This window comes from Danio rerio, chromosome 7, assembly GCF_052040795.2.
Source record: "Danio rerio strain M-AB ecotype USA chromosome 7, GRCz13ab, whole genome shotgun sequence".
NCBI lineage: Eukaryota > Metazoa > Chordata > Actinopteri > Cypriniformes > Danionidae > Danio > Danio rerio.
The window spans coordinates 5,312,534-5,338,959 of NC_141027.1; the positions used below are offsets into that span (position 1 = coordinate 5,312,534).

Here is a 26,426-nt window from a genome sequence, read left to right on the forward strand (position 1 = left end):
TCTGGATCCCGTGACAGCCTGCGCTCTGTGCTGCGTAAACTGGGTAGAACTGCATCCTTTTCTGCGTGGAGCAAACTCACAGGTGTCCGTCTCAGCAGGGGTGTAGCGTAGCGTTGAACACCATCCACATTTACTCTGATGGTAGAATCCTGAAGCATGTTGTAAGCTTCCTTATCTTGCTTAGACCTGGTGATTATTTTCTCATTGTACGGAAGGGTGTCAACTTGCCAGAGTCTTTCTACATGATGGATAAGTTCATCACGGGCTGGAGCTGTCATGATGTTAAGACATTGCTGCTTTCCTCGTGAGGACTGCATAGGACTCATCGGGCCTTGGAGACACCATCCGAGTTGCGTGCAGACCGCAATGGGCCCGCCTACTGGGCCTTCGCAGACAGGCTGGATGGGTGTCAGAAGGTGAGGATTGTCTGATCCAATAAGTAGCAGTGGCTTTACCCTGTCCACGGGAGGCAGTGGCAGATCCTTCAAGTGTCGATGGGCATTCTGGAGAGCAGTAACTGGGTAGTTGTGCTCTGCTAGGCACAAACCGGTTGCAGTGAATGCGTTGCATATAGCAAACTTTACCATGGGCTTTGTGACAGAGGACACCTCAAAGGAGATTGACCGCCCTTCCAGCTCTGTGTGGCACTGTTGAATTGTCTGTAGGGGAAGCAATTCAGTGGTCCCGGTTAACTTTAGCTGCCGTACTGCTGGCTGTAATACTATTGTCCTCTCTGACCCGTCGTCAAGGACTGCATGAGTTTCCATAGTGCGGTGGCCATGGTGGAGAAGGACCTTAACTACTTTCAACATAACTTTTGGTGAACGGTTAGGTCTGTCGAGGTAAACCCTGGTGGACGGCATGCTCACCATAAGTACAGCCTTGGACGTGTCATTAATAGTGTTATGTAGAACTGTGAGGTGAAGTTCTTTGCAGACCTTACATGGGCGCTTAAGGTTACAGGTCTCTACTGCATGTGTCCTGCCACATCTCCAGCAACGGTTTCCCTCTTTAATCCAAGTGACAATTTGATCCGAGGTCAACTTCTTGAACTGGTCACAAGAGTTGAGGTAATGGTCCCTGTTGTCACAATGGGGGCAGTATGGTTTCAGCTTTGTATTGGGTTTCTGGGCAGCAAATCCAGGGGGAGGTGTGCCCCTCTCATTGGCCAAGAGTACTGGTGTTGCCCGCTCCTTCGGGCGAGTAGACATTGTGACCCTACCATGAGGCTTGGGTAGTTCACTCTGGAACAAAGTTGCGGCTCGATTGGAGATGCATTTTGCTTGAGATTTGATCTCTAACCAGGTGGCTAGATCAGGAAGTGTGTAGGTCCTATCGGTACCTGTTTGGAGAATCCCCCTGCTCAGGCAGTATTCAACAAAACCATCACGATAGGCAGATGGCAGTTTACTTAACAGGCGATCGACATGAGAGCCACACATGAGCTCGTAACCATTCTGGCCCTCAAGTGTCCTTAGCATGCCCACCAACGACTGAACAGATAAGGCAAAGTTATCAAAGGCATTCGCATCACCCATTCTGATTGGTGGAGTGTTCATCATTACACCCAGCTCTGACTGGACAAGCTGTCGCGGCTGGCCATACTTGTCTTGAAGAGCCTGTAGTGCAGCTGAATAAGGACGAGGATGATACATGTAGGCTTTGGCCAGCTGCTGAGCACTGGGAAGCTTTAAGTGGCTTAATAAGACATGGTACTTGTATTGCTCACTGAGATGGTTGTGATTGGTCAACAAATTGTCCAACGCTAATTTTAGCAGGGCAAAGTCACTCTCGTTACCGCTTTCAAACACTGGTAACTTAGGCTGTGGGATGCCGTAGGCCGATGCAAACAGTAGCTCTGTACCCATATGTGCAGGGTGACTGTTGTGCATGAATGGTGGTGGCTGCACATAGCTAAGGCTGGTAGGTTGCAGAACTAGTGGCGGGTGGCTGGTGATTGGAGGCTGTAACAGACGTGCATGTGCTGTCACTGGAGGTATTACAGTTTGTGGTGCAGTATATGACGTAGGCAGTATATGACGTAGACTAAATAACAGGGCACTATAAATCGTTATGTAAACAAACACTGGCCGCATTCGCACGTAGCATTAGTGTGGAGGGCGATGACTCAGCAAATTAGATCGGCAAATTACGGCCGAAATTAACGGGAAAAACGATCGTCAAAAACACTGAAAGTGACCAATAACATGCATGACATATAATAATCATAATCAAACATATATATGTACTCACTTGTATAACATAAACGCATTTGCAGAGCATAACCTGCGGCATAAACAGTGAATGGCATTCAGTCCGTACTGGTGTGCGTCATGTAAAAATGTCCGTGCGGGAAACAATTACTAATTTAAGTTCCTAGGACAGGCTTTCTGACAGAGAGAGAGCGTAGATTTCTGTGAAAGGCAACTAGTGTTGGAGTGTGTGGCGGCTCAGGAGTAATGTGGATGTTGAGAGACAAAAGGAAATGATCTGATGTGTGTAGTGGAGTTACTAGTGTTTGGTCAGCGAAGCAATGTCGAGTGTTAATAAGATCTAGCTGATTACCTGATTTGTGAATAGCAGAAGTAGGATGTTTTTTTTAGGTCAAATGAGGCAAGCAAAGTCTGGAAGTCAGCAGCTTGAGGTCTTTCAATGTGAATGTTGAAGTCACCTAACACCAACAGGGGAGTGTCATAATCAGAAAAAGATGAGAGAAGAACATCCAGTTCATCTAAGAAGTGACCTAATGTACCAGGTGGGCGGTAGATGACAACCACATTTATGTAGAAGGGGTGGATAATGGAGACTGCATGGAATTCAAAGGAGCTGATCTTTGTCAGGAACGGTCTCTAAAGTAAATTTCCATGCTCCTGAAATCAGTAGTCCAGTCCCACCCCCTCTCCCTGTCTGACGAGGAGTGTGGGAAAAAGAGAAATTAGCAGAAAGAGCTGCATGTGTAGCAGTGTCCTCTGGCCTCAACCAGGTCTCAGTTAGAGCCATGAGGTTATAGTCAGAATGTGTAGCTATGAAGGTAACAAAATCTGCCTTGTTCACAGCAGACTGACAATTCCAGAGGCCCACGAAGAGAGAGAATTGTGAAATAGCAGATTCTTGTATTGAACAAAGGTTGTGAGGATTACGCCTGCAGCGTAGCTCCCGTGCTTTGCGAGTGTTAGTAACAACAAGAATTAGTAAACACATAATAAAAGTTTTAGTTGTGGAATTAATATCAGATTGACATCTCTTTCTCTGTTAATTTTGACTTTACTCTTTAACAGATGGAGCTGTGAAATACACTCACAGACGCATTTATTTTCATCATGTAAGGCACATGGTGGCTCAGTGAAGAGTGAGAAGGTCCCTGGTTTGAGTCCTGTTTGAGTCAGAAGGTGTTTCTGTGTGTTGTTTTCATGTCCTCCATGTGTTGATGTGGGTTTCTCAATCTGATCACACACAGTGTAGCTGAGCTGGAGAAACTGAGCCGTTTGTTTGAGTGAGAGTGTGAATGTGTGTCTGAAGTCTTGTGATGATCTGGTCTTGTCCAGAGTGTTTCTCAGACTCCACGTGCCGTTTGGAGAATGCAGGAATTATCAGATTGATGTTGCTTCCTCTGTTACGGCAAACTGACTTTGGTCTTTAGTAGATGATGGAGCTGTGAAACACACACACACACACACACACACACACACACACACGCACGTTTATCTAAATATTCAGTTCAGTTCACAGTTATATTTTCTCTGCATTATTGCTGATTATGAGCTCCATCTGTTTATATTGATATTGATCTGTGTAATGTAAAAGGAGCAGACAGTATTTGTACCTCTCGCTCTGATGTATTTGTAGACCAGTACAGCTGTTGCTTGCAGATACACACAAACTGCCAGAAGAAAACTGATAATTTTGTAGACAGAAATCTGAGCTGAAGTTGACCCTGAAACTGAGAAACACAAATTATTAAGCAAAACACTGTAAGGCAGGGCTGTCCAAACTCAGTCTTGGGGGGCCGGTGTCCTGAAGAGTTTAGCTCCAACTCTAATCAAACACAGCTGGACCAGATAATCAAACTCTTACTGGGTTTACTAGAAACTTCCTGACAGGTATGTTGAAGCAAGTTGGAGCTAAACACCAATTTTATGAGTTTGGACACTGCTGCTGTATAGCATTGTTATTGTGAATTATCATCAAAGTTAAATATTTTAAATGATAAACTCAGCTGTCAGTGAGTGATTGATCATGAATAAAATCAAATCCAGTGAGAGTTGCAGAACTGCAGTGAGGCTCACCTCTGACTGAGATCCAGCTGTGCGGCGACTCTCCACTCTCTGTTTTACAGTAGTAGAAACCCTCATCAGACTTTGAGACAGTAGGGATGCTCATCTCTCCTGTCGTCTGATTCTGGATCAGTGATCCGTCTTTATAGAAATGAGCTGTGAGGATGGAGGAGTTTGTAGATCGATGTAAACAGTGTAGAGTCAGAGTTTCTCCCTCAATCACAGGATCAGCAGAACTCTCCAGAATCACAGCACCACCTACACAACACAACACAACACACAGCTGTTTAGTCTCAATATATGAATAAACTTTTCATATCTGCAGTTTTATGTAGTCTAATTGTGGCTATAAACACGCCTGCATTTGTTACCAATTTAACAAAATGTAAAATTGACTTGATACGAATCAATCAATCAATCAATCAATTGATCAACTTTCAACATCAGCAGCAACTGTCAACATTGTTTGGCCAATTGTTTTTTCGTGCACCTTTGACTGCAGACTAGAGCAGTTAGAAGGAAGAAAATCAGTTCCTCTGACTAGAGAGAGCCATCATTACTCCACCACAGAGTTTTCATTACTCCACATTCAGAGTATGCTGTGTTGTTGTTGCTGTTGTTGTACGTTATATATATATATATATATATGATCTTCAACTCTCGTGCTAAGCACCGGCTCACAGTGTTTTTATGTTGATTATACTGGTTATAGTTATAGTGGTTATATTGGTCTCTTTGCTCTATTTGCCATCTGTATGTCCACTCAGTGTTTCCTCCCCACTTTATATCACATCTGAGAGTGACTGTTTCTCCTCTGAACACATGTTCATCAGGCTGGATTATCGCCACAGCTTTAGGACTCTCTGAACAAACAAAGTTATTGAATTTGGTTTTCATTCAGAGTTTTAAAGGGTTGTGTTAACACTGTGTGTTCTCTCACCTGTAACACTGAGTGTCAGTTCATCACTGTATTGTGTGTAATAGACTGGTTCTCCTCTTCCAGCTCTACACCAGTACTGGCCTCCATCAGACACTGAATCAATCTTCATGCTGTAGGAGTTTGTTCTTGTCGTCTTTATCTCAGAGTCTTGTGTGTTTTTGTACCAGTAAAAGTCCCATCCGGTGGACAGATCAGTGTTACAGGTCAAAGTCACTGTGTTTCCAGTCAGTGCAGCTCCTGCAGGATCTGATCTGAGATCAGGTTTTGGCTTTAAATCTGCAGGAGAACAAGAACAGATTCAGATCCTCAAAGTCAGAGTTCATCTGCAGTAAAACAGGTTCACATCTGCAGTCAGCACATCATTGGGAAATTGTCTGAGATGTATATGAATCTGAACATCATGACTGAAAGTGAATTGCTTAATAATTCTAATAACCCAGAATAGACCCAGTCCAGTGTAGAATTCAGATTCAGTAAATGAGTGTATTTTAATTTTAAAGACATTAGACGGTACATTGGAAGAACATGTATGGTTCTTCATAAAAAAATACAGTTTCTTTGCTGGATATGTGATCATAGAGAACGTTTATAAGGACAATAATATTGAACTCACCCTTCACTGAGAGAGAAACAGCAGAGCTTGATTGTGATGAGTTTGGTCTTCCAGATCTCTGTCCTTTACACCAGTACTGACCCTGATCAGACTCAGCAGCTCCTCTGATAGTGAGAGTTTGAAGCTTAGACATCTGTAACTCACTCTTTCTGTGTGTGTCTTTATACCAATCATAGGTCCAGTCACTGTGATTAGACTCAATCTCACACTTCAGATTGACTGTCTCTCCAGTGAATACAGCACTGTCTGGTGTCACAGTCACTGTTGGTGTGGGTAAAGCTGAGAAGACAAAAGCTTTAAATGAACAAAAATACTGATATTTCATGTCATAATGTTTTTCGTCTATTTGTCTTGTGTGTTGTCAATAGTTTTCTGATCTGTTGTTTTTGAAGAGGATCTGACTCCGTCAAGTTCACAGACAAACACCAGCTAAATTCAGTTTATCCAGGAATGTGTTGTACTGATAATGGCACCTTTTAGGCTTCTCTGTGTATATTATTACACTGCTCATCATTTCATACTAATGTTTAGACATTCAGTTATAAAATGCAGAGGTCAACTTTTTAATTAACCTGTGTGATACTTTATGATGATTTATTGCCACAGCTCAGCACCATCACAGCATATACTGTGTCCGAAAATCACAAATATTTGTCCTATAATTGTCCTGTTTTGACACCATTAATAGCTGGTTTGCTAGTAAGCTAATAAGAGAGCCGTTGAACAATAATAAGAGACTCTGATCTTCCTTAGAGTTTTGAGGTATGTTGATGATACTTAAAGATAATAAATGCTTGTAGTGAGATATAATTGACTGTGATGCTATTATATGCAATTTTATTATGATTATGAGTCCATGCTTGTATTATGAAATATGCTAATTGTATTTGTTAATCAAGTTTTTACAGTGCTGTGAGTGTTGTTCCAAATCCGCTGGTTTTGTCTTTTGACAATCAGTTTGATTTTTAAAAAGATTTGTGTATTTTTGCTTTAAAAGAGATTTTAGATTATATATAAAAGTATAACAGACATTCTACAATGTTTGTGTGTTTTACTGATGCTTTAATAGCATTTGATCATGTAAATTATGCAACATCACTTTGTAAATTATGTAAAAGAGGAGTTCCAACATTTTAATAAGAATTTTGGCTCTTCACATGTTCAGTCGTCTATACTGAAAACGTGAGGCTTATCATTAATAACATCTGTGTGGAGTTTGCATGTTCTCCCCATGTTTGTGTGGGTTTCCTCCGATGCCTCAGTTTCCTCCACAGTTCCAATGACTTGTGGTCCATGTTAATTGAATAAACTAAATTGGCCTTAGTGAATGAGTGTATGAATGAGTGACTGTGTGTGTGTTTCCCAGTGTTGGGTTGCAGCTGGAACGGCATCCGATGCATAAAACATATTAGTGATTGATAAAAAATAAAATTGGTGATTCATTCTGCTATGGCGACCCATGATAAATCAGGAACTAAGCTGAAGGGTAGTGACTGCGTTGGATATTTTTGATTTCATTGCGTTCTAATGTTTCAAAATTGGAATTGTACTGTATGTGTCAGTGTTTGTATATGTGAAGTACTACATCAGTCTAAACTAAATGTCCTAAAGGGAATAGTAAAACTAATAAACTAAAATAAAATAAAACAAAAATAATCTGCTTTTTGGTGTTCAGTTTGCCAAGTAAGGTAATAATTAAAGGGCACCTATGGTGAAAAATCTACTTTTCAAGTTGTTTGGACAGACAAATGTGTAGGTGTAGTGTGTAGACCAGGGGTGTCCAAACTCGATCCTGGAGAGCCGGTGTCCTGCATATTTTAGTTCCAACCCCAATTAAACACACCTGAACCAGCTAATCAAGCTCTATCTAGGTGTACTAGAAGCTTCCAGGGAAGTGTGTTGAAGGAAGTTGGAGCTAAACTATGCAGAACACTGGCCCTCCAGGACTGAGTTTGGACACCCCTGGTATAGACCTGATATAAACACACCCAGTCTTTTTTTTTTCAATTTAAAAGCATAAAAAAGGTGGACCAAACGGAGAGGTTTTAAGAGCGACCAGAACTTTGCGTAGGAGTGTAGTCCCCACGCCCACCAATATTGATTGACAGGCAAGCATTACCATCTTTCACATCCGCCATTTTCAGCGTGTGAGTCAAAGCGGTGTCTCCAAAGGAACACCCTTGCTCTATTTTTAGATGTAAGGCTCATTGGGCTCAAAACTTCCAGCGAATGAGCAACAAAGATTTTACATTTAGCTGTCATTTGCGCTGATCATGCAGTGAATGCAACGTATCGAGATTCGGGCCATCAAAAACAGCAGATCCACTGAGTCTTTCAACACTCTCTCCAAAAACACTCGATTGATCTCGGCTGGTGGATCAACATTCACCACGTGATCGCTTTCATCAGCACCATTGTTTGTAACTTTAGGTGGGTTTGCAAACACGTGTACTTTTCATTGTGTCTTCCTTAAACTTCAGCCGTTTGCATTTCCCGTGGTCACAGAAGCTCCTGGCCATCTCAACTATGCTGTCTCACGTGTGCATCCCTCCATTCCAAATAACAAACTTGCCTTAGTTATAGCCTCAGTCAAAGTTAATCCAGTGTGCATGGTTGTTACGTGCCAGCACGTATTGGTTATTTATGGTTGTATTACTATGTGTCTCATTGTGTTTTTCTTTTTATCACTCCAGTTCACTTCCTTGTTTTTGCCTACTGCTGTTCCTGATTGGCTGGTTCACATCCACTTGATGCAACCAATCCTGACACTGCTTTATGCTGATTGGTTCCTCTGTGACAATTCGGTTCCAGTTTCAGCCAATCAGATTACTCCAGCTCACTATATATTTTTTTGTCTGCCAGCAGTTTGACAGTCTTTGTTGGCTCACCTTGTCACTGGTTTTTGTGCTTGTTTGCTCGCTTGATTGAACCTGTGTTTATATCCCCATTTTGTTAAGTATTGTTGTGATATATAGTCCGTCTTATCCTTTATTTACACTGTGTTGTTATTTTGGTTTAGTCACTGTCTGTTCTTACCTGTGTAATCATTCATTCCCTTTCCTCATGTTTCCCTACAGAGGTTTGGTAGAAAGACTGGTAGGTAAGTAGGTCACGTGATATACATTTCAACACATAGAAGTTCAACTGTCTAGAGATACACTAGGGAAGGGGGTGAGCGCCAACCCGAGTATTTTTGGTTAAGTGGATAGTTAGTGTAGTTTAGGTAAGACGTCTTGGACGTTGAAGATTTATTTTTCACATTATTGTTTATTAGACTAGATTAGCGGGGATTTGATATTAGTAAGACTGTTTGGTTTTGATTGTTTCTTTGCTTTAGCGCCACCCATAGCCAGTCTTTCTAATTTAGGTTTTTGTTTTGGTTGTGAATTGTAAATATTGTAAATGGCTCACTTACTGCTTCACTTATCACCACTTGTAATAAATCACTTTATTTGCACAGCAATTCTTGTATGTTTTCATTACTTTGAGTTCAATTTTCTTTGAGTGTTTGTTTGAACAAAATCCTTGATCAAGTGTGCAACCCCACTTCCCTAGACTGCCCAGGGGTTGTAACAATGGTTGTTAGTCTACAAATACCCTAAGTTCTATAACAGCCATCTTTGTTTTGAAGAATTCCCCCCTTTCAACCCTACTTCTCCTCCTTTCTTAGATGGTTGGCACGGCAGCCCAGTGGTTAGCACTGTTGCCTCACAGCAAGAACATCACTGGTTCTAGTATATGGAGGACGCATGCATCGTTACATAGCGGCTGTAAAACTATACAAAGACACAAATGATTTTGTAACAACCACTCTGACACATTCTGGCATATTAGGAATATTGATTCCTCAGCAGTACTCACTGCTTGGTCTGTGTCCAAATCGTACATGTATGGCAGAATGCTGGTCCTCTCACTCATGTTGCTTCTCTCTGTCTGCCTGTCTGTTGCCATACACAAAGCGAGGGAGCTTTTGGCCCTGCCCTCTTGTTAAGTTGGGCGGGAAATTTTCATGTGAAGCAACACAACACTGAAACAACGACCTGTGTACATGCCCCCAAAATCACACTTTAACGCATCATAATGAAACAATCTGAATTGTGTTTTGAACTCACCCTAAACTGGCACACTTAGAAGAGCCATCATATTAATATTAAACATTAAAAAGGCTTAAATGAGATGTTTTTTTTTTTATTTTTGAACAAAACCAGTCTCTCATTGTTAATGCTTAGAAGGAAAATTATATTTAGCTCACCTTTTACCGAGAGAAAAGCAGCAGAGCTTGCTGGTGTTGAGACTGATCTTCCAGCTATGAGTCCTCTACACCAGTACTGACCCTCATCAGACCAATCAGCTTCATTCATAGTGATAGTGCCTGTGTTTACAGTCCGACCATCAGACGACTGTAACACACTGTTTCTGCTGTTTGTATACCACTCATATGTCCAGTCTCTGTGATCAGACTCAATCTCACACTTCAGATTGACTGTCTCTCCTGTGAACACAGCACTGTCTGGTGTCACCGTCACTGTAGGTGTGGGTACATCTGAGAAGAGACAGAAACAAGTGAGAACAAGCTCATTCATTGCAATAAATGATAAATCTTGATAATGTTTTTGTTAATATTAATGCATTTGTTGATAAAACTGACCTGCCCCTTACAGCCCTTATCCTTTATTTACTGATCATCCACCACCACTGTCCCCACCCCAGCTCTTTACTTGACAATTGAACCACTGAACCCCCCACTGCCCCCCTTCACTTACCGACCATCAACATTAATATCAATGCTATAAAAAAGTCCAACAACTGAACAACCAGTTGGATTTAGATCAAAGACACTGTTCCTCCCAAACATGCCTCTCTACGTATCACCAGGTATCAAGGTCATTACCTATGTGGGCGTTGAAATCGCTCAGAAGAACAATGAAGTCCCCGGTCAGAGCACCTTTCAGCAGCCTTCTCAAAGCCTCCAAGAAGGCTGGGTACTCTGCAATGGTGTTTTGATCTTTAGGGACAAACTACAATGAGAGACCTATCCCCTACCCGAAGGTACAGGGAGGTGACCCTCTCGTTCACAGGTGAAAACTCCCTACACAAGGCAGCAGAGTTGGTGAGCTATAAACAAGCCCACACAAGCCTGCCGACTCTAAACTCCAGAGTACAAGATCGTCCAGCTCTTCTCAACAAGTTCCAGAGCCCAAGCTGTGCATGAAAGTGAGCCCGACTATCTCAAAGTCAGTACCATCTTTCTGCACAAACACAGACTCATTCCCTTCCAGAGAGGTGACCCAAGATTCATGTCCCAAGAACCAGTTTCTGTGTCTGATGATCAGGTTGTCATGGTCCTGACCTTCAACCATCACTCATTTCATCCTAATTATAACCAAATGATTCAATTTTTAAAGCTGTAAAAATATTCCCTTTTCCAATAGACATGTGATGCAACAGGAGTGCTTACATTTGCATGAACACCACCCCCTGAGCAGAGGTTTTGCCTCTTTGAATGAATATCTTTGCCAGAAAAAAACCCTCAAGCACAGTGCATCTCAGTTAGGGTGTGCATTAGGGCCAGGACACACCAAGCAGATGCTTAACAACTAGCACCAATGAAACACAACTGTGGTTGACCAAAATGCTGTGTGTGAACACATCAAATGGACAAAACATGTCAGAAACGACAGCCACATTCTGGTCATGTCTAAGAGGTTTTGTCTTTCCATTTAGCGGGAGGCAGTACTCTGAAAACGGCTTCGGCTATGAGGGGAACTCAGAAGACAGCTCCGGCCATGAGGAGAACTCAGAAGACGGCTCCGGCCGTTGGCGAAACTCTGGAGACAGTTCCTGCCAGTCAAGGTAACTCTGGAGACGGATCCTGCCAGTCAAGGTAACTCTGGAGACGGATCCAGCCTTACAGGAAAACTCTGGAGACGGCTCCGGCTGTTCGAGGAAACTCTGGAGACGGCTCCGGCTGTTCGAGGAAACTCTGGAGATGGCTCTGGCCATTCGGGAAAACTCTGGAGAGGATTCCGGCCAATCGTGGAAACTCTGGAGATGGCTTCGGCCGTTCAGAGAAACTCTGAAGATGGCCCTGCCGATTCGAGGAAACTATGGAGTAACTTTGTAGATAGTTCTGACCATTAGGGGAAACTCTGTTGAAACTTTGGCGATGGCTTCAGTTGTGAGGGAAACTCTGGAGATGGCTCCAGCCATTTAGGGAAACTGGAGACGGCTATGGCCATTCGGGGAACTAAGGAGACAACAGTGGCTGTATGGGAAATTCTGGAGATGGCTCTGGCCGATCGGGGAATCGCAGAGGTCATTGATGTAAACATTATACCACAAAGTGATGATATTACGGACCACTACCTCTTACTATATAAGCTGCGTTTACCTGAAATTAGCAGATATATCTCCCTAGTAGAACTATCGTTCCATCCACCAAAGATGAATTCACAAATAACTTACCTACTTTCTCTATTTCGAAATGCACCCGCAAATGACCTTAATGTAGTAACCAGCAGTTTAGATGCCATCTTCACTAGCACACTAAACAAATTAAAAAAGGCTAGAGAGAATAAAACTACACCATAATATAACAGCCATACTCTTGTACTCAAAACAGCAACCCGTGTTCTGGAACGTAAATGAAAAACTAACTTAGAAGTCATTAGAAATGTGTACAGTATGTCCAGCTATAAGGGCTCTAAAATCTGCCAGTAGTGATGTGCGGATCGATACTAAAATATCGTTATCTCCGATACCAGCTTTGCATGTTCTAGAATCGATTATTTTATCGAAATATAGATATTTCCATAATTTGGAGCAAATATGTATTTTATTGGAAGTAGAAACACAGCGGAAAGTAACCACAATTACCCTAGTTTCTCTGAATCATGCCAACTTAGTCTGACTACTTGTTCTTCCGCCTGCAAAGTCATGTGTATAATATGGCACTGCACAACTGCAGACTCAGAGGACGCTAGCTTGCTAGCCACTCAGTCCGCTGGGCTGGCAAATGCGAAGTTATGTGTTGAGCTTCTTCACTTCCATAAACTCAAACGTTGCGGTTTGTGACACGTGTAACAAAAGCAGTGAGGTACTGTGGTAATACCACAATAGAAAAATCACATAGAAATACAAAGAAATCACAAGACAGATTATGACAACGTCATGACTAGGCGGTCAGATGAGGAGGATAGGAGAGATACAGGTGCTGCTAGGGCGAGACAGACATCGCTTTCAGAGTCCTTAGGTGCAGAAGGCAGGCACCATCCAGGTACAGAGGGAGAAAATGTGGTGATGTGGCTGTATTAGGTGTCTTGGGTTTTTTTTTGTGACAATGATAAAACAATAAAAAAAGGTTCAAAACACTTTCATGAGAACCGGATTGACATGTCACTAAATGTAGAAGTGTAAATGTTTTTTTAAGATGTTCAGGCAGGTGTTTTAAGATATACATGCTCAGAAGCTGTCAATAAATATGTAAGTTCGCTTTTTTGTATAATAATTCTTCATCAATAAACAAGAATAACCCGTAATATGGTTCGTATTCAGTGTAAAGTGACACTTTTAAGTACACAACTTGTTAATTTAATTACCCAAACTATCTGCCAGGACTGAGCACCACCGCAAACTGAAAGAGAATAATAATAACAATCCTGGAGATGGCACTGGCCGTTCTGGAAACTCTAGAGATGGCACTAGCCATTCGGGGTACTCTGGAGACAACACTGGCCATTTGGGAAACTCTGCAGATGGCACAGGCCGTTCAGGAAAATTCTGAAGATGGCACTGACCATGCAGAGAACTCTCACAAATATATTATTGCAAATGCATGAGTGTTTAAGTGTTTATCTTTGATCTTTTAAAAGGAAACTGTAACTAAGATATTTTATTACTACATCGTGTGTTTGTTTACTTACTGCAAAAAAAAAAATTAAAATTAAAATAAACAGAAAGCAATTCTGATGTGATCCATGTTGTAGCTATAAAACATACACTGCACATTACCTGCAATTCTGAAATTTTGATTTCGTTGAGAATGAGTGAAGGACATCAGACCTATAACAGAAGAACAGAGATGAAGCATTTTCATTAACTCAACCCTCTGCAAATGACCATTTCTCAACTGAAGGTGCTTTAATGTCATTTGTGTGTTTTGACATTTTTCTCTTCATCAAAATGCAAGAGTTCACACTTAGCTGATGATTTATAAAAGCTTGTTTGGCATGCTGTCCCGGGAGAGAGCCCCGAGCTCAAGGGCTCCTCGAGCCCGGGGTTTCCTCCCGTTGGCAGAGCGAGAGGGGAGCCTGAGCTCGGTGGATCTCAGAACTCCCCTGCTGCAGTAGCTAAGGGAACACAAGGGGTTAGACAAAAGCTTGATTGTTAAGTATGTTGAATGTCTTTGGATGGTGGGAGGAAACCTGAGAACCCGGGGAAAACCCACGCAGACACGGGGAGAACATACAAACTCCCCACAGAAACACCCACCGGTCCTGTGGAACCAAAGCTGGCAGTGTTCTTGCTGTGGGGCTCACAGTGCTAATCACTGGGCCGCCGTGCCGCCCAATCAGAGGTACAGGAGGAGAATAGGGGAGGAGGGGGGTTTCTTCCAAACGGAGATAAAATGAGCTGGAAACTGTGGTTATTTATAGTAGCTTAGGGCTCATTTGATTGGAAGATAGTGATTAGCAAATGCAAGACCGGCTGTGATAAATCATAAGCACGTGATCCTCTCGAAATTAGTTTATGAATAAACTTCACTTAGATTATTGCAAATTTGTGTCACACACTGTCTTCTCACTGGGTCATTCAAATGCAATTAAATGGATAACACATCTCTCTCTATTTTTGTTTAATGGAAAGGAACTGTGTTTTATTAAAAGTAATAAATCTCACTGATTTAAGGTGGTCTTAACTTGCATCAAAAAATAAACACAATGCACTTAATGTATTGTATGACACTTGTGCTGCTCTTGAGGTGGGATACAGGTTGGGTTTGGGGCAGGTTTGGTGGTATGGGTATGTTTGAGTGTGAGTTAGGTGTAAGGGATAGTCAACAGTGTACAAATGCACTTACAGAAATCAATTACAGATGTAATTACATGCAGGTATTTAATCAAACACAAATACAATGTAAAATCATTTACACAACGAGTGTAATACAATAATGGAAAAACAAGAAGACCAAGTGGTTTAATGGAATCCATGTCATTCTTACCATGTGTTGTAATGCAATATAATGTGTATTTATATAGAGCAGTGGTTCTCAAACTTTTTTCACCAAGTACCACCTTAGAAAAAAATTGTCTCTCCAAGTACCACCATAATGACTAGTATTAAAAAATAGCGTTGTAGGCCTAACTAAGCAGCTACAGCTGTGCACAGTTTAAAAACGAGGCAAATTCATTCCTATTATTAAGAATATGTATGATTGTCAGTCACTTAAAACATTTTAAATGGTCTGAACATTAACTGTGCTTGCAGGTAAAAAAAAAAATGTTTAAATTAAAATGTGCTTTTAAATGTTCATTAAAAAAATGGCGTTGTTCTTAGAAAGTAAAAAGAAAACTGCTGTACTTAAATCTAAAGTATTCATGATAGCCTATTCATCAAAAGCTGAAAATGTTGCTTGGACCTCATAAATATTGGCTATATGTCATATTCCTACATTTTCTGACAAATCTTGAAATATATGTTAAATGTACATATGACCGGGTTTATACAGGCACAGCCTAATGAAAATCAAGGAATTTTAAGCACTTTTTCCAGCACCTATTTTTTATTTTCAAGACTGCTATTTATTGAAGACCTGAAATGTATTCTCAGCAACCCATAAAACATTGCATAGGAATTGATACAAATAAAAACCATTAATAATAATATTGATTAATCCTATATTAATAATATAATAAACCTGCACTAAATGCTTGTGAAATCTTTTTTGTAAGAGTAAAAATACTATTACACTGCTAAAATAAAATAAAATAATATTAGGTAAAAGTACAAAGTACTCTTTTATAGGGATGTAACGGTATCAGAATGTCACGGTACGGTAATACCTCGGTATGAATGTCACGGTACGGTATTTATTGAATCATTTACAGGAAAAACAAAACTTATGAAAATACTCCAAAAAAGTGCCAAAAGTGTCAATGACATACAAATTAGCCATCTATCTGTTAGCTTTGAAACAGGAACTTCAATTTTAATAACAAAAAATTATTAAACCATGTAAAAAAATAAAGTTTCAATTTAGTATTGTTGAAAACTCATCACATTTAACATTTAATCACTCACTTAGATAGAGATGGGTTTAAAGAAAAATTATCATATAATTATAATCTGGTAAAAGCTGGTATCTCTGGGTATTTACAATGTCCCCTGCAACAGAAAAAACCCCTCTCATTTGGGACTGAGGTTTCTGGGACAAGAGAGATATGACTTGGCCCATGTTGACAGCAGTGGGTAACGTTGTGCGTTGTCTTTCCCCCACTTGAGAAGACAAGCCATGAGTGAGATAGAGATCTCTTTGCGGTACAAGTCAATGTCTGCATCAATCTGAACAGTGTGCTGTGTTTCTGCAGTCCCCATGACTGTTATTAGTCGTATTCCCCAACTTGCAGGCACGTGCACACATAGGGCTCAACCTGTGCAGTGTACATGCCCTTTTTAGTCTTGGATAGAAAATGCCCTTCCAAAACGATCAAAAGTGCCCCCGCGACGCGACACAACCTCCGTCCAGTCCAGCCCTTCAGTAGGCGCGCGACAACACCTCTCGAGTATGCGCGCTCAACCCCCCCTCGGCGCTTTACAATACGCGCGCCACAACACAGCTGATCAGAACGCGCGCGACAGCACCGCTATTCAGCACGCGCGCGGCGACAACACCCGCTTTAGGTTCGATCATTTCCATCTTTTTTTCATCTCCGCTACTAGCAGCACACTCCATTTCCGCATTACTGGATCTGTAGCGACAACAGACCGCAAAGGATTATGGCCACGCCGGGGCTGATGGGAAATGAAGTTTCAGCTACCTCCCGTTCGCTTCATTCGCCTGAGCAAATTTTCTCTGAAGACCTATAGTTTTACCGAGTCATGCGACTTCGGTAATATCAAAAAAATTTAATATTGCGGTATGACGGTATTTACAATACCGTTACATCCCTACTCTTTTAAAAAGTACTAGTTGGTTACTTTTGAAAAAAAAATCAGATTTTCATTATGAAATCACTTTTTTTAAGTGTAAACCTGATTGAATGGTTTAATTGCTTAAATCCCAAAAATACATGTATAGGAATTTGCACAAACAAAGGAATTATGGTTGATTTTTCCTTTCATGACAATTAATCTTTTTCAATAGCACTGGCAAAACTACAACATAATCTTTAAGGCCATAGAGACACTTTTTGCCTACTTTTTAAACAATATTTTCAAGCTTTGAAAGGTTTAATTAAAGTATATGATGAAAAGATTTAAATTTAGCCTTTTATTTACATATTGTACACTATTTTTCTTTACAATATGGCAAATTTGTTTCTTAAATAGCTGTACATCACATGTAGATTTTATTTTACACTTGATCTTACTTGATCTAACTAAAATACAAACTTTACAAAAAATACAAGTACACTGTCAGTAAAAAAATAAAACAAATGGCTTCATTTTACTTGAGGTATTTGAACTATGACAACACTACATTTATCAAAGCAGTGCTTTAAGAGCCTTATTGTTAATTTTGATAAACAATAAGTAATAACGGATTGCTTTGACCTGTAATGCTTTAAGACAGATCAGAATACAGCTAAATGTATACATCACACAAATACCTCATCCAGAAACATTTCCAGCATAATTATTTTGTCGTAAAGAAAAAAAATAATACACCTTTGCTAAAAGTAAGTTTCACTTCACAACACAGCCAAATAAGAAGACCATTAGCATTGCCATCGATCATGCATCAATCTACTTTTAAATACTGGATTACTTTGAATACTTTTGACTAAATTTAGTCAAGGAGCAAGGATAAATAATGTCTACTTTAATAGTGAACAGATCGCGATTGTATTCAATCTGAGCACACACGCGATCGAGAGGACTTGCAGTTCATTTGAAAAAAAGCCCATTTAAGAGCTCGCATATCTGTTTTAGCGATTTGCGTACAATAATGAGCTCTCGTGTTACAATAAAGCACTCGCCACCTTTCCAGAAATGAGTAATTGCGCAATACCTCCATTCCCGCGCCGCCATTCAGAATGTATTTAGAGGAGCGACAGGTCAGAGGCGAGAGACTGGCTGTCGGAGAGCGAAACGTGTATGAACATCAAATAGGCAGGAAATATGTCCACGGTTTAATTACTCTGCTAGACATCTCTATAGTAAAAACATCCGAGAAGCATTATTCCAACAAAACATTTGTTTTTAAGTTTGTTTGTTTTCTCTGTCTCTGCAACACAGAAAGCCTTTGTCCCGCCCTTACGTTTTACGCAAAACTAGACAAGGTCGACTGTGATTGGCCACTTTTCATGTCAGTCAAATCACGCTTCAGAATCAATTCTTAAACTTCGGAAACTGATTTTCAGCAGCTTATGACACAAAGCACTAAAATTAATATTCTAAGCACAGAGCTGTGATTGTACGCTTCACAAAACAGCCAATCTAGATTTAATCCAAATCAATCAAAGGATTAAAAGTGTTAATTGTTTATTTCATTATTTGGCGATTCCTCCGCGTACCACTAGGAGGAAGCCCGTACGCGTACCACAGTTTGAGAACCACTGATATAGAGCATTTATTGTGTATGGTAGAGATGCGCGGATGGCGGTTACAGCCGCGGAATCCACGGATAGACCGCGGATCGGGCGGTTGACGTGACGAAAAATAATATTTTAATCAAATTCGGGCGGGTGGTGGGCGGTTGTACTGTTTTTGTACACATAGCTGGCGCACCAACGAAAAAGCCTAGGACTGACTTCACAGAATGGGAGGAGGAATCGGATACACTAATTCTGGATGAAGTACAGAAGTATTCCTCTACAAACTTTCGTATAGACGGATCAGCAGAGGAAAATCTACTTTCCTTTTGGGAGAAACAAGGCAGTCATTCCCAAGTCTACAGCACCTTGCCATGAGAATTCTATGCAATCCAGCAACAAGTGCTGCGAGCGAGCGCTCCTTCAGTGCAGCAGGGCGCATTAGAGGCCAGGCGCTCTCGTCTGAATCCTGACACTGTAGATGCTATTTTATTCCTGCTAGTGCCAAAAAAATTCAAACTAGACCTAAGGTCAGGCACATTACACCAATTAGCCTATGTTATACACATATGTTCAATATAAACTTTTGAGTTCGGTCAGCAGCAGCTGATAATTTGACGTTCATATTGGTTTTGCCTATTCTAGACATTTAGCCTCGCTTTTACGTTCTGAGGCTTAAAGCTATTTTGCCAGAATTTCTTTGTCGCAACTGTTATGGCGTAGTATTTCATTATGCTTCAAGTTTGAGGGGATGATCCTAGTCCATGGGTTATTGGGGCATAGACATCCAGGCAATTTAGCCTGGTCAGACTTTATGTTCGCTCAAAGAGGGATGGCATATTTATTTTTCTAATTTAATTTCTAATTGTGGGTGTGATTGAGCCTAGAAGGCTTAGCTACGATATGAAGTTTTTATTACTTTTTTTCAACTGTTTGCCAAAGCATGCGACTATAGCCTATGCCTACATTAAGATATTTATGTTAATATTTTTTACTGCCTCTTGTTTCTTTTGGCATATAAAATAGGTATTGTCTGATAGAGATATCAATAAAGGTTCATCTGTGGCGCAGAAATGGTGTTGTTTCCGATTTCTACAAGCTCAATAACATCCACAGCAAAAAATAAATAAATAAATAAATAAATAAAAGTCGAAAAACTGTGCCCATTAATGTGCAAGGCAAGCAGGTAAGTTTTTTGGGTTGCTATGGACAACTACAAATGTAAACATTATAGGCTATAATTTAAATGACTTATTATTCTATCTATTTGCTAAAAAAATAAGTGAAACAGGCATTTAGTAGTAGGCTATAGCATGTTAAAATGATGTGTCAAAATGCGTTTTCTATTAGGCTACAATAATAAAAAAAATTTGTACACTGTAAACGATTTCTTGTTAAATTAACAGTAAGTTACTGGCAACAATTATCCAGTAGCTGCTGTATTTCATAAAACAGTAACATTACTGTAATACTAATTACATTAGTATTACATTTACTGTAAAATGTAATACATCATTTTACTGTTGTTGATTTTTACTGTAACACTAATTACAGTAGTGGTGCACATACTGCAAAACTGAAAACAGTATTTTATTGAACATTTTTACCATGAAGAACTACGGTATTTTAATGTTACTTTCATTGTTACTGTATAGTATTTTACAGTTATTAAATGTTATTTTATTTTATTTAATAGTGCTACTTTATAATGGGTAAAAATGTTCAAAAATTGCACAAGTGTTATTTTAACTGTTCAAGACGTACAAGAAAAATAAAGAAACTGAAACTTTTAACTTCACAATAAAGGTTTATTGTGTAAACCATGCTAAAACAGTAGCAATAATTCAATATAACAGAGCAACAGAACCCTAATAAACAATTGATCATTAAAACCAGTCAACAATTAATGCATCAAAAATTATTACAATTTTAAAAAAGGTGAGAATACTGCTACAAGACAGGAAATGATGAAGGCCAAATGATGTGGAAAGGGACAGTGAAAAAGGGCAGCAACATGATGATGATCCTGCAAAAATGACAAGCAAAATCAATCACTGAAGTAAAAACTAATCATCCCTCAATCCATTTAATTCATTCAGAAACGAAACACTGCACTGCTGTTTAAATATATATATATATATATATATATATATATATATCAGTTATATAAAACAGTTTTTTAATTGTTTTTGTTGGTGAAATACAGTTTGTTGTCAATTCACAATTACACTAACGTTAATGGGGAAAAGATCAGCAGGCATTGTTCTTAAAGATCGCTAGTCAGGTGTGCAAAAAATAAAGTCTCATCTTAACTTAATGTCCGACTCTGTATAGCTCGAATATCTGATTCCATGATCACACTACTAGTGCTTCCACGGATTTAAGAGGGGTGAACACAGTTCATTCTGACTTTAAAAGGCTACATATTTAACATATTTAAAATTAAATAAATAAAATAATCTAATTTAACGTGACTAATGTTAATTAAATACTTTTAGGCTTTTAACACGTATAAATCCACTTCTAACTTACAGACAAGATTGCTTTAGAGAACATGAAAGCTGTGGGTGATTTTTTAAAAAATAATGCTAATGATAAGTTACTGATATATGGTTTGCATAAAACAAAGTAATCACTAAGCATCATTTTTGGCAAAATCTGCAGAGAGGCTGAGCGACATGAGGAAATGTGTTAAAGTTGAGTAGAGAACTAAAGAGCAGTCTAGCCTACTTCATGAAATGTTTGTGGTAATAATTGGTAATAATCTGCTGTCAATTCATATTACTGTATTTCAATATGCAGCAGTGATGGCATGTCAGCGAGACAAATAAACATTTTATCGAGTCATTTCATACAATTTATTTATTTTTTTATTTTTTATACGAACACCTCTCCAGTGACATTTCCTCAAACTAAATCATCATAACGTTACTGTGCACAGCATCAGTAAAACGTTTAGAATAATTTAAATACTTAATTTTTTAAAACAGTCACTGCTGATTACAAACTAACATTAAAGCTAAGCTTACAGAAATCCTGTATGCATGACAATATAAAGATGTATTACTCACTGATGTCGAAGCACTTCCAAGTCATCAGAGATGTAGACAGGACAGAATATGTGCTATCAAATGAGCTCTTGTGCAGCCTTTGTTGGACATCCAGGTAGTATGTTCACCCACACTGTAAGAAACAAAAACAGAAACAATTTATTAAAATGTGAGGGATAGTAAACATGTTTGGTCTACAGAGAGAAGAAAATGTTTACTTTAAGCATTGATCCTAATGAATCTATTTCTGAACTACATTTAACCTTATCACGGAAACAGCATTTTTGAGCTTTTAGACCAGGGGTGCTCAACCTTGTTTGCTTTAAATTAGAATTAAAACAATAAATCTCTATGTCAAATAAAATACTTCAGATCTAAATAAAGCAGGTGTTTTTACCTAAAGGTTCCTTCCCTCCAGTTAGTTTGGCTGCAAATCCCTCCACATCTGTGCTTTATTCGGTTCTTGTCTTAAGAGTAACTGGTGTCACATTCCAGGTCCATCACAATCTGGGCTAGAAGGACAATATGACAAAAGACAAGACACATATAAATAAAAGTCTCAGAATAAAATATTTAAAATGAATAGTTTACTATTTTGCCACTATTTACTCCACGTGTTATAAACTAGTTTGAATTTCTGTTGAACACTAAAGCAGATATTTTTAAGAATGTTACTAACCAGTAACTATTGATATTGCAATTCAACTTGCAATCCATGGTAAGACAAAAATGAATAGCATAAAATAACATAAAATAACAACTTGACATTTAAAAATCTAATCAAAATGAGGAAGACATCAACATTACCTTGAATAATCAAGTGAGGAGTGATTGGTAGCATCAGTTTTTCAACATCAATTACTGTAGCTGAAAAACAGATAAATATAATAAGAGTAAAATAAGACTTAACATTAATTAATCTAAATCTATGGTACAACCATACCAATCTGTATGGGGTTAAAATACATTTGTACACAAATCATTCCCTGACCCCAACAAATATAGTGATATATAGTGATAATGACTTTGGCTTATATCTGTGTACTCAGAACGTACACTCACCTCAGGTACACCTGAACACCAAAAATTAAATGTACAATTAATGACACACTATACATCAAGCTCATTAACATTATTGAGAAACAGACAATTAATATGTATTTTGTTAATATTAACTTTAGCTTAAAATAATTCAACTGCATTTAATTTTCAGCTCCATTTAATAAAACAGTTAAGACTCATTTCATTATGAGTTTAGTTTAAATAACTAACTTACAGTTGAAAAATTTTACCATAATGATAGCTTAGTCATAATGACTATGTGAAGACCAGAGCTTACCTTTAAACGTTTAACTTTTCATGGTGACTTCGCCTTCATCTCAGTGTTGTGCTGAAATAGAGAATTCATTAATGCAGTTACAATAAGTTAAAGTTATGTTTTTTTCAGGTAACTAAGCTTATGGTCAAAAACTCACTCAAGATAAACTCACTGTATCTAATACCTCGCAAACACTACAATGACCGCCTGGCGTCTGTTATTTCTTGTTTAAAATACCATTTGTTAACGGACAGCGTGACATAACATAAGAACCTACAACTAATGTCACTTGGTTAATTCTTTTAAATTACACACTCAATACACAGAAATATATACAAAACAATCCTTCAACGGACAGAATTTGACTTTAAAACACTTACCGAGGATGAATTCGCTGGATGAAAGACGACAGGTGAATTTCAAATTAGGAGAGCCGTTGCCTGCAGGTCGAGTCGTGTCCGTTCGGTTCTATGAATCGGCTCCTTTTGTGAACAGTAAAGATTTGAATCCGCCTAAAACCGATTCCTTTTTGTATATGATTCATTACTATTTCGTTATACTGCTTAGCCACACGCATTTATACACTAATTATACACTAAATGCATATTGCTGAATGTGCTTGTGAACACGTGTGATCAAATAATTCCCAAGCAAACGGTTCAATACGATTCAGAGTCGCTCGAGTGCTGAACCGAACCAGTGCAAACGTGATATTGATTACAATATAGTAACATTGTTTTTTATTCACTTTACCAGCGAAATTATTACATATATCTGACCTTGACAATCAGAATAAAGTTCGTTTGAAGTGTTTTGAGAATTAATATTTTTTTCTCTCAGAATTCATTTCACATCAACAAGCAAATGGTAATGGCGGATGAGAAAGCCCAGCTAATATAATAAATATTGCGTTTAATGTGTCACGAAATGAAATTTTAACAGTGTTTCATGCGTAGAATGTAGTTCTAACAAACTCAAATCTGTGGTTTATTTATAGATATCATGTGTAAATTTTAAGCGTGCTTTGCCGATAGCGGAGATTCTGACCTCCAGGGTGTCCATCATCACCCATGTATCCGGCGAAACGAGGTTATAAACGGCTAGACATGTGAGACTTGCCCCGGTCTTAGATGGCTCTATAATGAATGTGTTATGAGATTTAGTTTTAACCGTTTTTCATGCGGGAATGTAATTGTTTTAAACTCAAGTCTGTGGTTTATTTATTGAGATGGTGGGTATTTTAAAATATTGTTTTGAAAATGAGGAGATATGTGACCTCCATGGTGACGGGTGCCCTAACCTCATGAATCCGTCTAAAGCAGGCTGGTCATTATGACATTTAAGCTGACTTTGGTTTCATGAATCAATTACTTTTGTTCCAGTTTACGTTTTGGTTAAGCACAAAGTTATGTTGATTAAAAATGATTTAATATTTTCATGTTAACCTTATAAAATTAAGGTGCAGTACACCCAAATATGGAAAACCAGGGGACAGTTTTATGCACTGAACAGTCTGAAGAAACTGGTTAGTTTTTTTTCTTCACAAAATACTTTGTCAAAAAATAAAATAAACATAATAGTAATAATAATATAAAGTGTGTGTAGAGTTTTTCATGGTCATTTGCAGTACTGTATTTAGATGCACAGTAACTGATTTTTTTCCCCAAATTCATTGTAAAATCTGCAGTAGCATACTGTTAATCATGTTCACAGTATGGAAATGTTGAGAATACATTATCATGCTGTGAAAACAGCAATATATACAGTAACACACTGTGGACAGCTTATACAGTAAACAACTGTTGAGAAATGCAGTATAATACCGTGAAAACAACAGAAATCGTTTACAGTGTACGGTACAGTGCGTTAAATTTAGGCTATTTATTTTTGTCCCTGTGCGCCGATTGGAGGCGGAGTTCACTGCTGATATTCTGAGAGCTTTATAGGGTGCTTCACATTTCTTATTTGTGCATCCTCGTTTCCTTACCTTGCTTTCTTTCCTCGTCTTTCCACCCCTATATGATGAGAGGGAAGGACGCAAGGAAAAAACTTAAGGACCGAGGAATCGAATCAAGTGAAAAGACACGTCCTCGTATTGTTTAGCGTCACTTCAAAGCGTCAATAAATGATGGATTTGACTTGCACGTTTGGATTAACTGCATGCCATTAAAGTCATTCTCTCTCTAATAATCAATAAAGAAACATTCATTAAATAATAAAAAGGAATAAGCCATTCAAATAAAGAGCTCAGTCAGCAGATGGCGGGCGGGTGCGGTTTTAAAAATTGGTCAAAAATTTTAGTGCGGATGGATGGCGGACGGATGATGAGTTTTGTGATGCGGTTGCGGATGAAATAATAGCCCATCCGCGCATCTCTAGTGTATGGCCATACACCCAAAGCGCTTCACAATCATGAGGGGGGGGTCTCTCCACACCACCTGGCACTATAATAATCAATACACCACAGATAAAAAAAAAATAAAAAAAAACTGCTAATGATGCTGTTGCCTGTTGCTGGTGTTTTGTATTAGTGCATTATTGTACGGGAAAAATTTTTAGTATTAACTTCCCATACAAAAGCACCCAGCACATGATGATAGAAGAAAACAGACGTGTCCAGCTAACAAATACCATGTGTCCCAGTCTCATTTAGATTTATCAGATAAACAATAAAAAGTCTTCTACTTCTGCAACTGATCATCATGTAACACATAATCACACTAAATCTTAACAATAAACACAATGAGCAGCAAGACTGAATTCAAACACCACACTACACACAATCCTGCTTTTGTCTTCGGCTGAATACAATTGAATTTAAAACAGAAAATAACTGTGTAATATGATCAAACACTCACAGATGATGAGAGGCAGTGCTCTGGAGCCCATCCTGACACACTAATAGACTGCATCAAGTGTGTTTCATGAGTTCAGACAGACACTTCCTGTGTTTAAACAGTCATTTCACACTTTAAAGAAGAGAAGTGGGAGAAGGAGACAGAACTCTGAATCTGAATAGATCCTCAGTTTCTGTATTGTTCACTTTCAGCTATTGTTAATAGGCTCATAATTAAAGGGATAGTTCATCGGGGAAAAATATATATATACTTACTGTTTACTAGAGATGCCACAATTCTCAGTATAATATTGAACCGTACGGTACGACCTCCACAGTTCAATACGCGCTTGTGAATTGCGGTTTTCTCTGTTTTACATTTAAATAATTTATGTGCGCTTTATATCCCCCTGAATTGACTGCGTTTGCCTCTAAATCCATGAGCTGAATCCATGACCATCATTCCACACTTTACCTTGGCGAGCAGCGGTAAAGTGAGGCTGAGGCAACAGTACAAGGAAGCGTCGGCGAAGTGAGGCAACAGTGCGAGAAAGCGCCGGCGTCTTTCAAATCTGCGGTGTGAGGACATTATGGTTTTGCCGGTGAGTATAATGCCAATAAAAGAAAAAACGGTGAAAAAAAA

The 26,426-nt window shown here is 39.0% G+C and overlaps 1 protein-coding gene, 2 long non-coding RNA genes and 1 pseudogene across 6 annotated transcripts in view; 1 reads left to right on the top strand and 3 right to left on the bottom strand.

Annotated features, from left to right (window-relative positions):
- LOC147842964 (uncharacterized) overlaps nt 1-26,426 on the top strand; it is a 277,603-nt gene that overhangs the window by 76,024 nt on the left and 175,153 nt on the right. The gene's annotated exons all lie outside the window — the stretch shown is intronic.
- LOC147842966 (sialoadhesin-like) overlaps nt 3,270-26,426 on the bottom strand; it is a 35,716-nt pseudogene continuing 12,559 nt past the window's right edge. Inside the window, exons 4-6 of the transcript XR_015495010.1 lie at nt 4,287-4,532; nt 3,824-3,934; nt 3,270-3,652 (exon numbers count right to left, since the gene is read on the bottom strand). The product of XR_015495010.1 is annotated as a sialoadhesin-like (transcript). The remainder of the gene's footprint in view (nt 3,653-3,823; nt 3,935-4,286; nt 4,533-26,426) is intronic.
- LOC147842967 (Fc receptor-like protein 5) lies at nt 4,802-10,410 on the bottom strand. Its single transcript, XM_087260096.1, has 5 exons — nt 10,080-10,410; nt 5,828-6,106; nt 5,215-5,490; nt 4,948-5,137; nt 4,802-4,814 (listed from the first exon to the last, which is right to left on the bottom strand). Exons 1-5 carry the CDS (start codon nt 10,408-10,410, stop codon nt 4,802-4,804), a joined length of 1,089 nt encoding a protein of 362 aa, XP_087116222.1.
- LOC147842968 (uncharacterized) lies at nt 20,367-23,434 on the bottom strand. 3 transcript variants are annotated; one of them, XR_015495237.1, is made up of 6 exons: nt 23,328-23,434; nt 22,969-23,019; nt 22,437-22,496; nt 22,027-22,141; nt 21,651-21,762; nt 20,367-20,605 (listed from the first exon to the last, which is right to left on the bottom strand). It is a non-coding gene; the product is annotated as an uncharacterized LOC147842968 (long non-coding RNA). The 3 variants fall into 3 exon arrangements; XR_015495238.2 differs by lacking the exon at nt 23,328-23,434 and adding an exon at nt 23,120-23,184; XR_015495236.1 differs by lacking the exons at nt 22,969-23,019; nt 23,328-23,434 and having other exon boundaries at nt 22,437-22,575.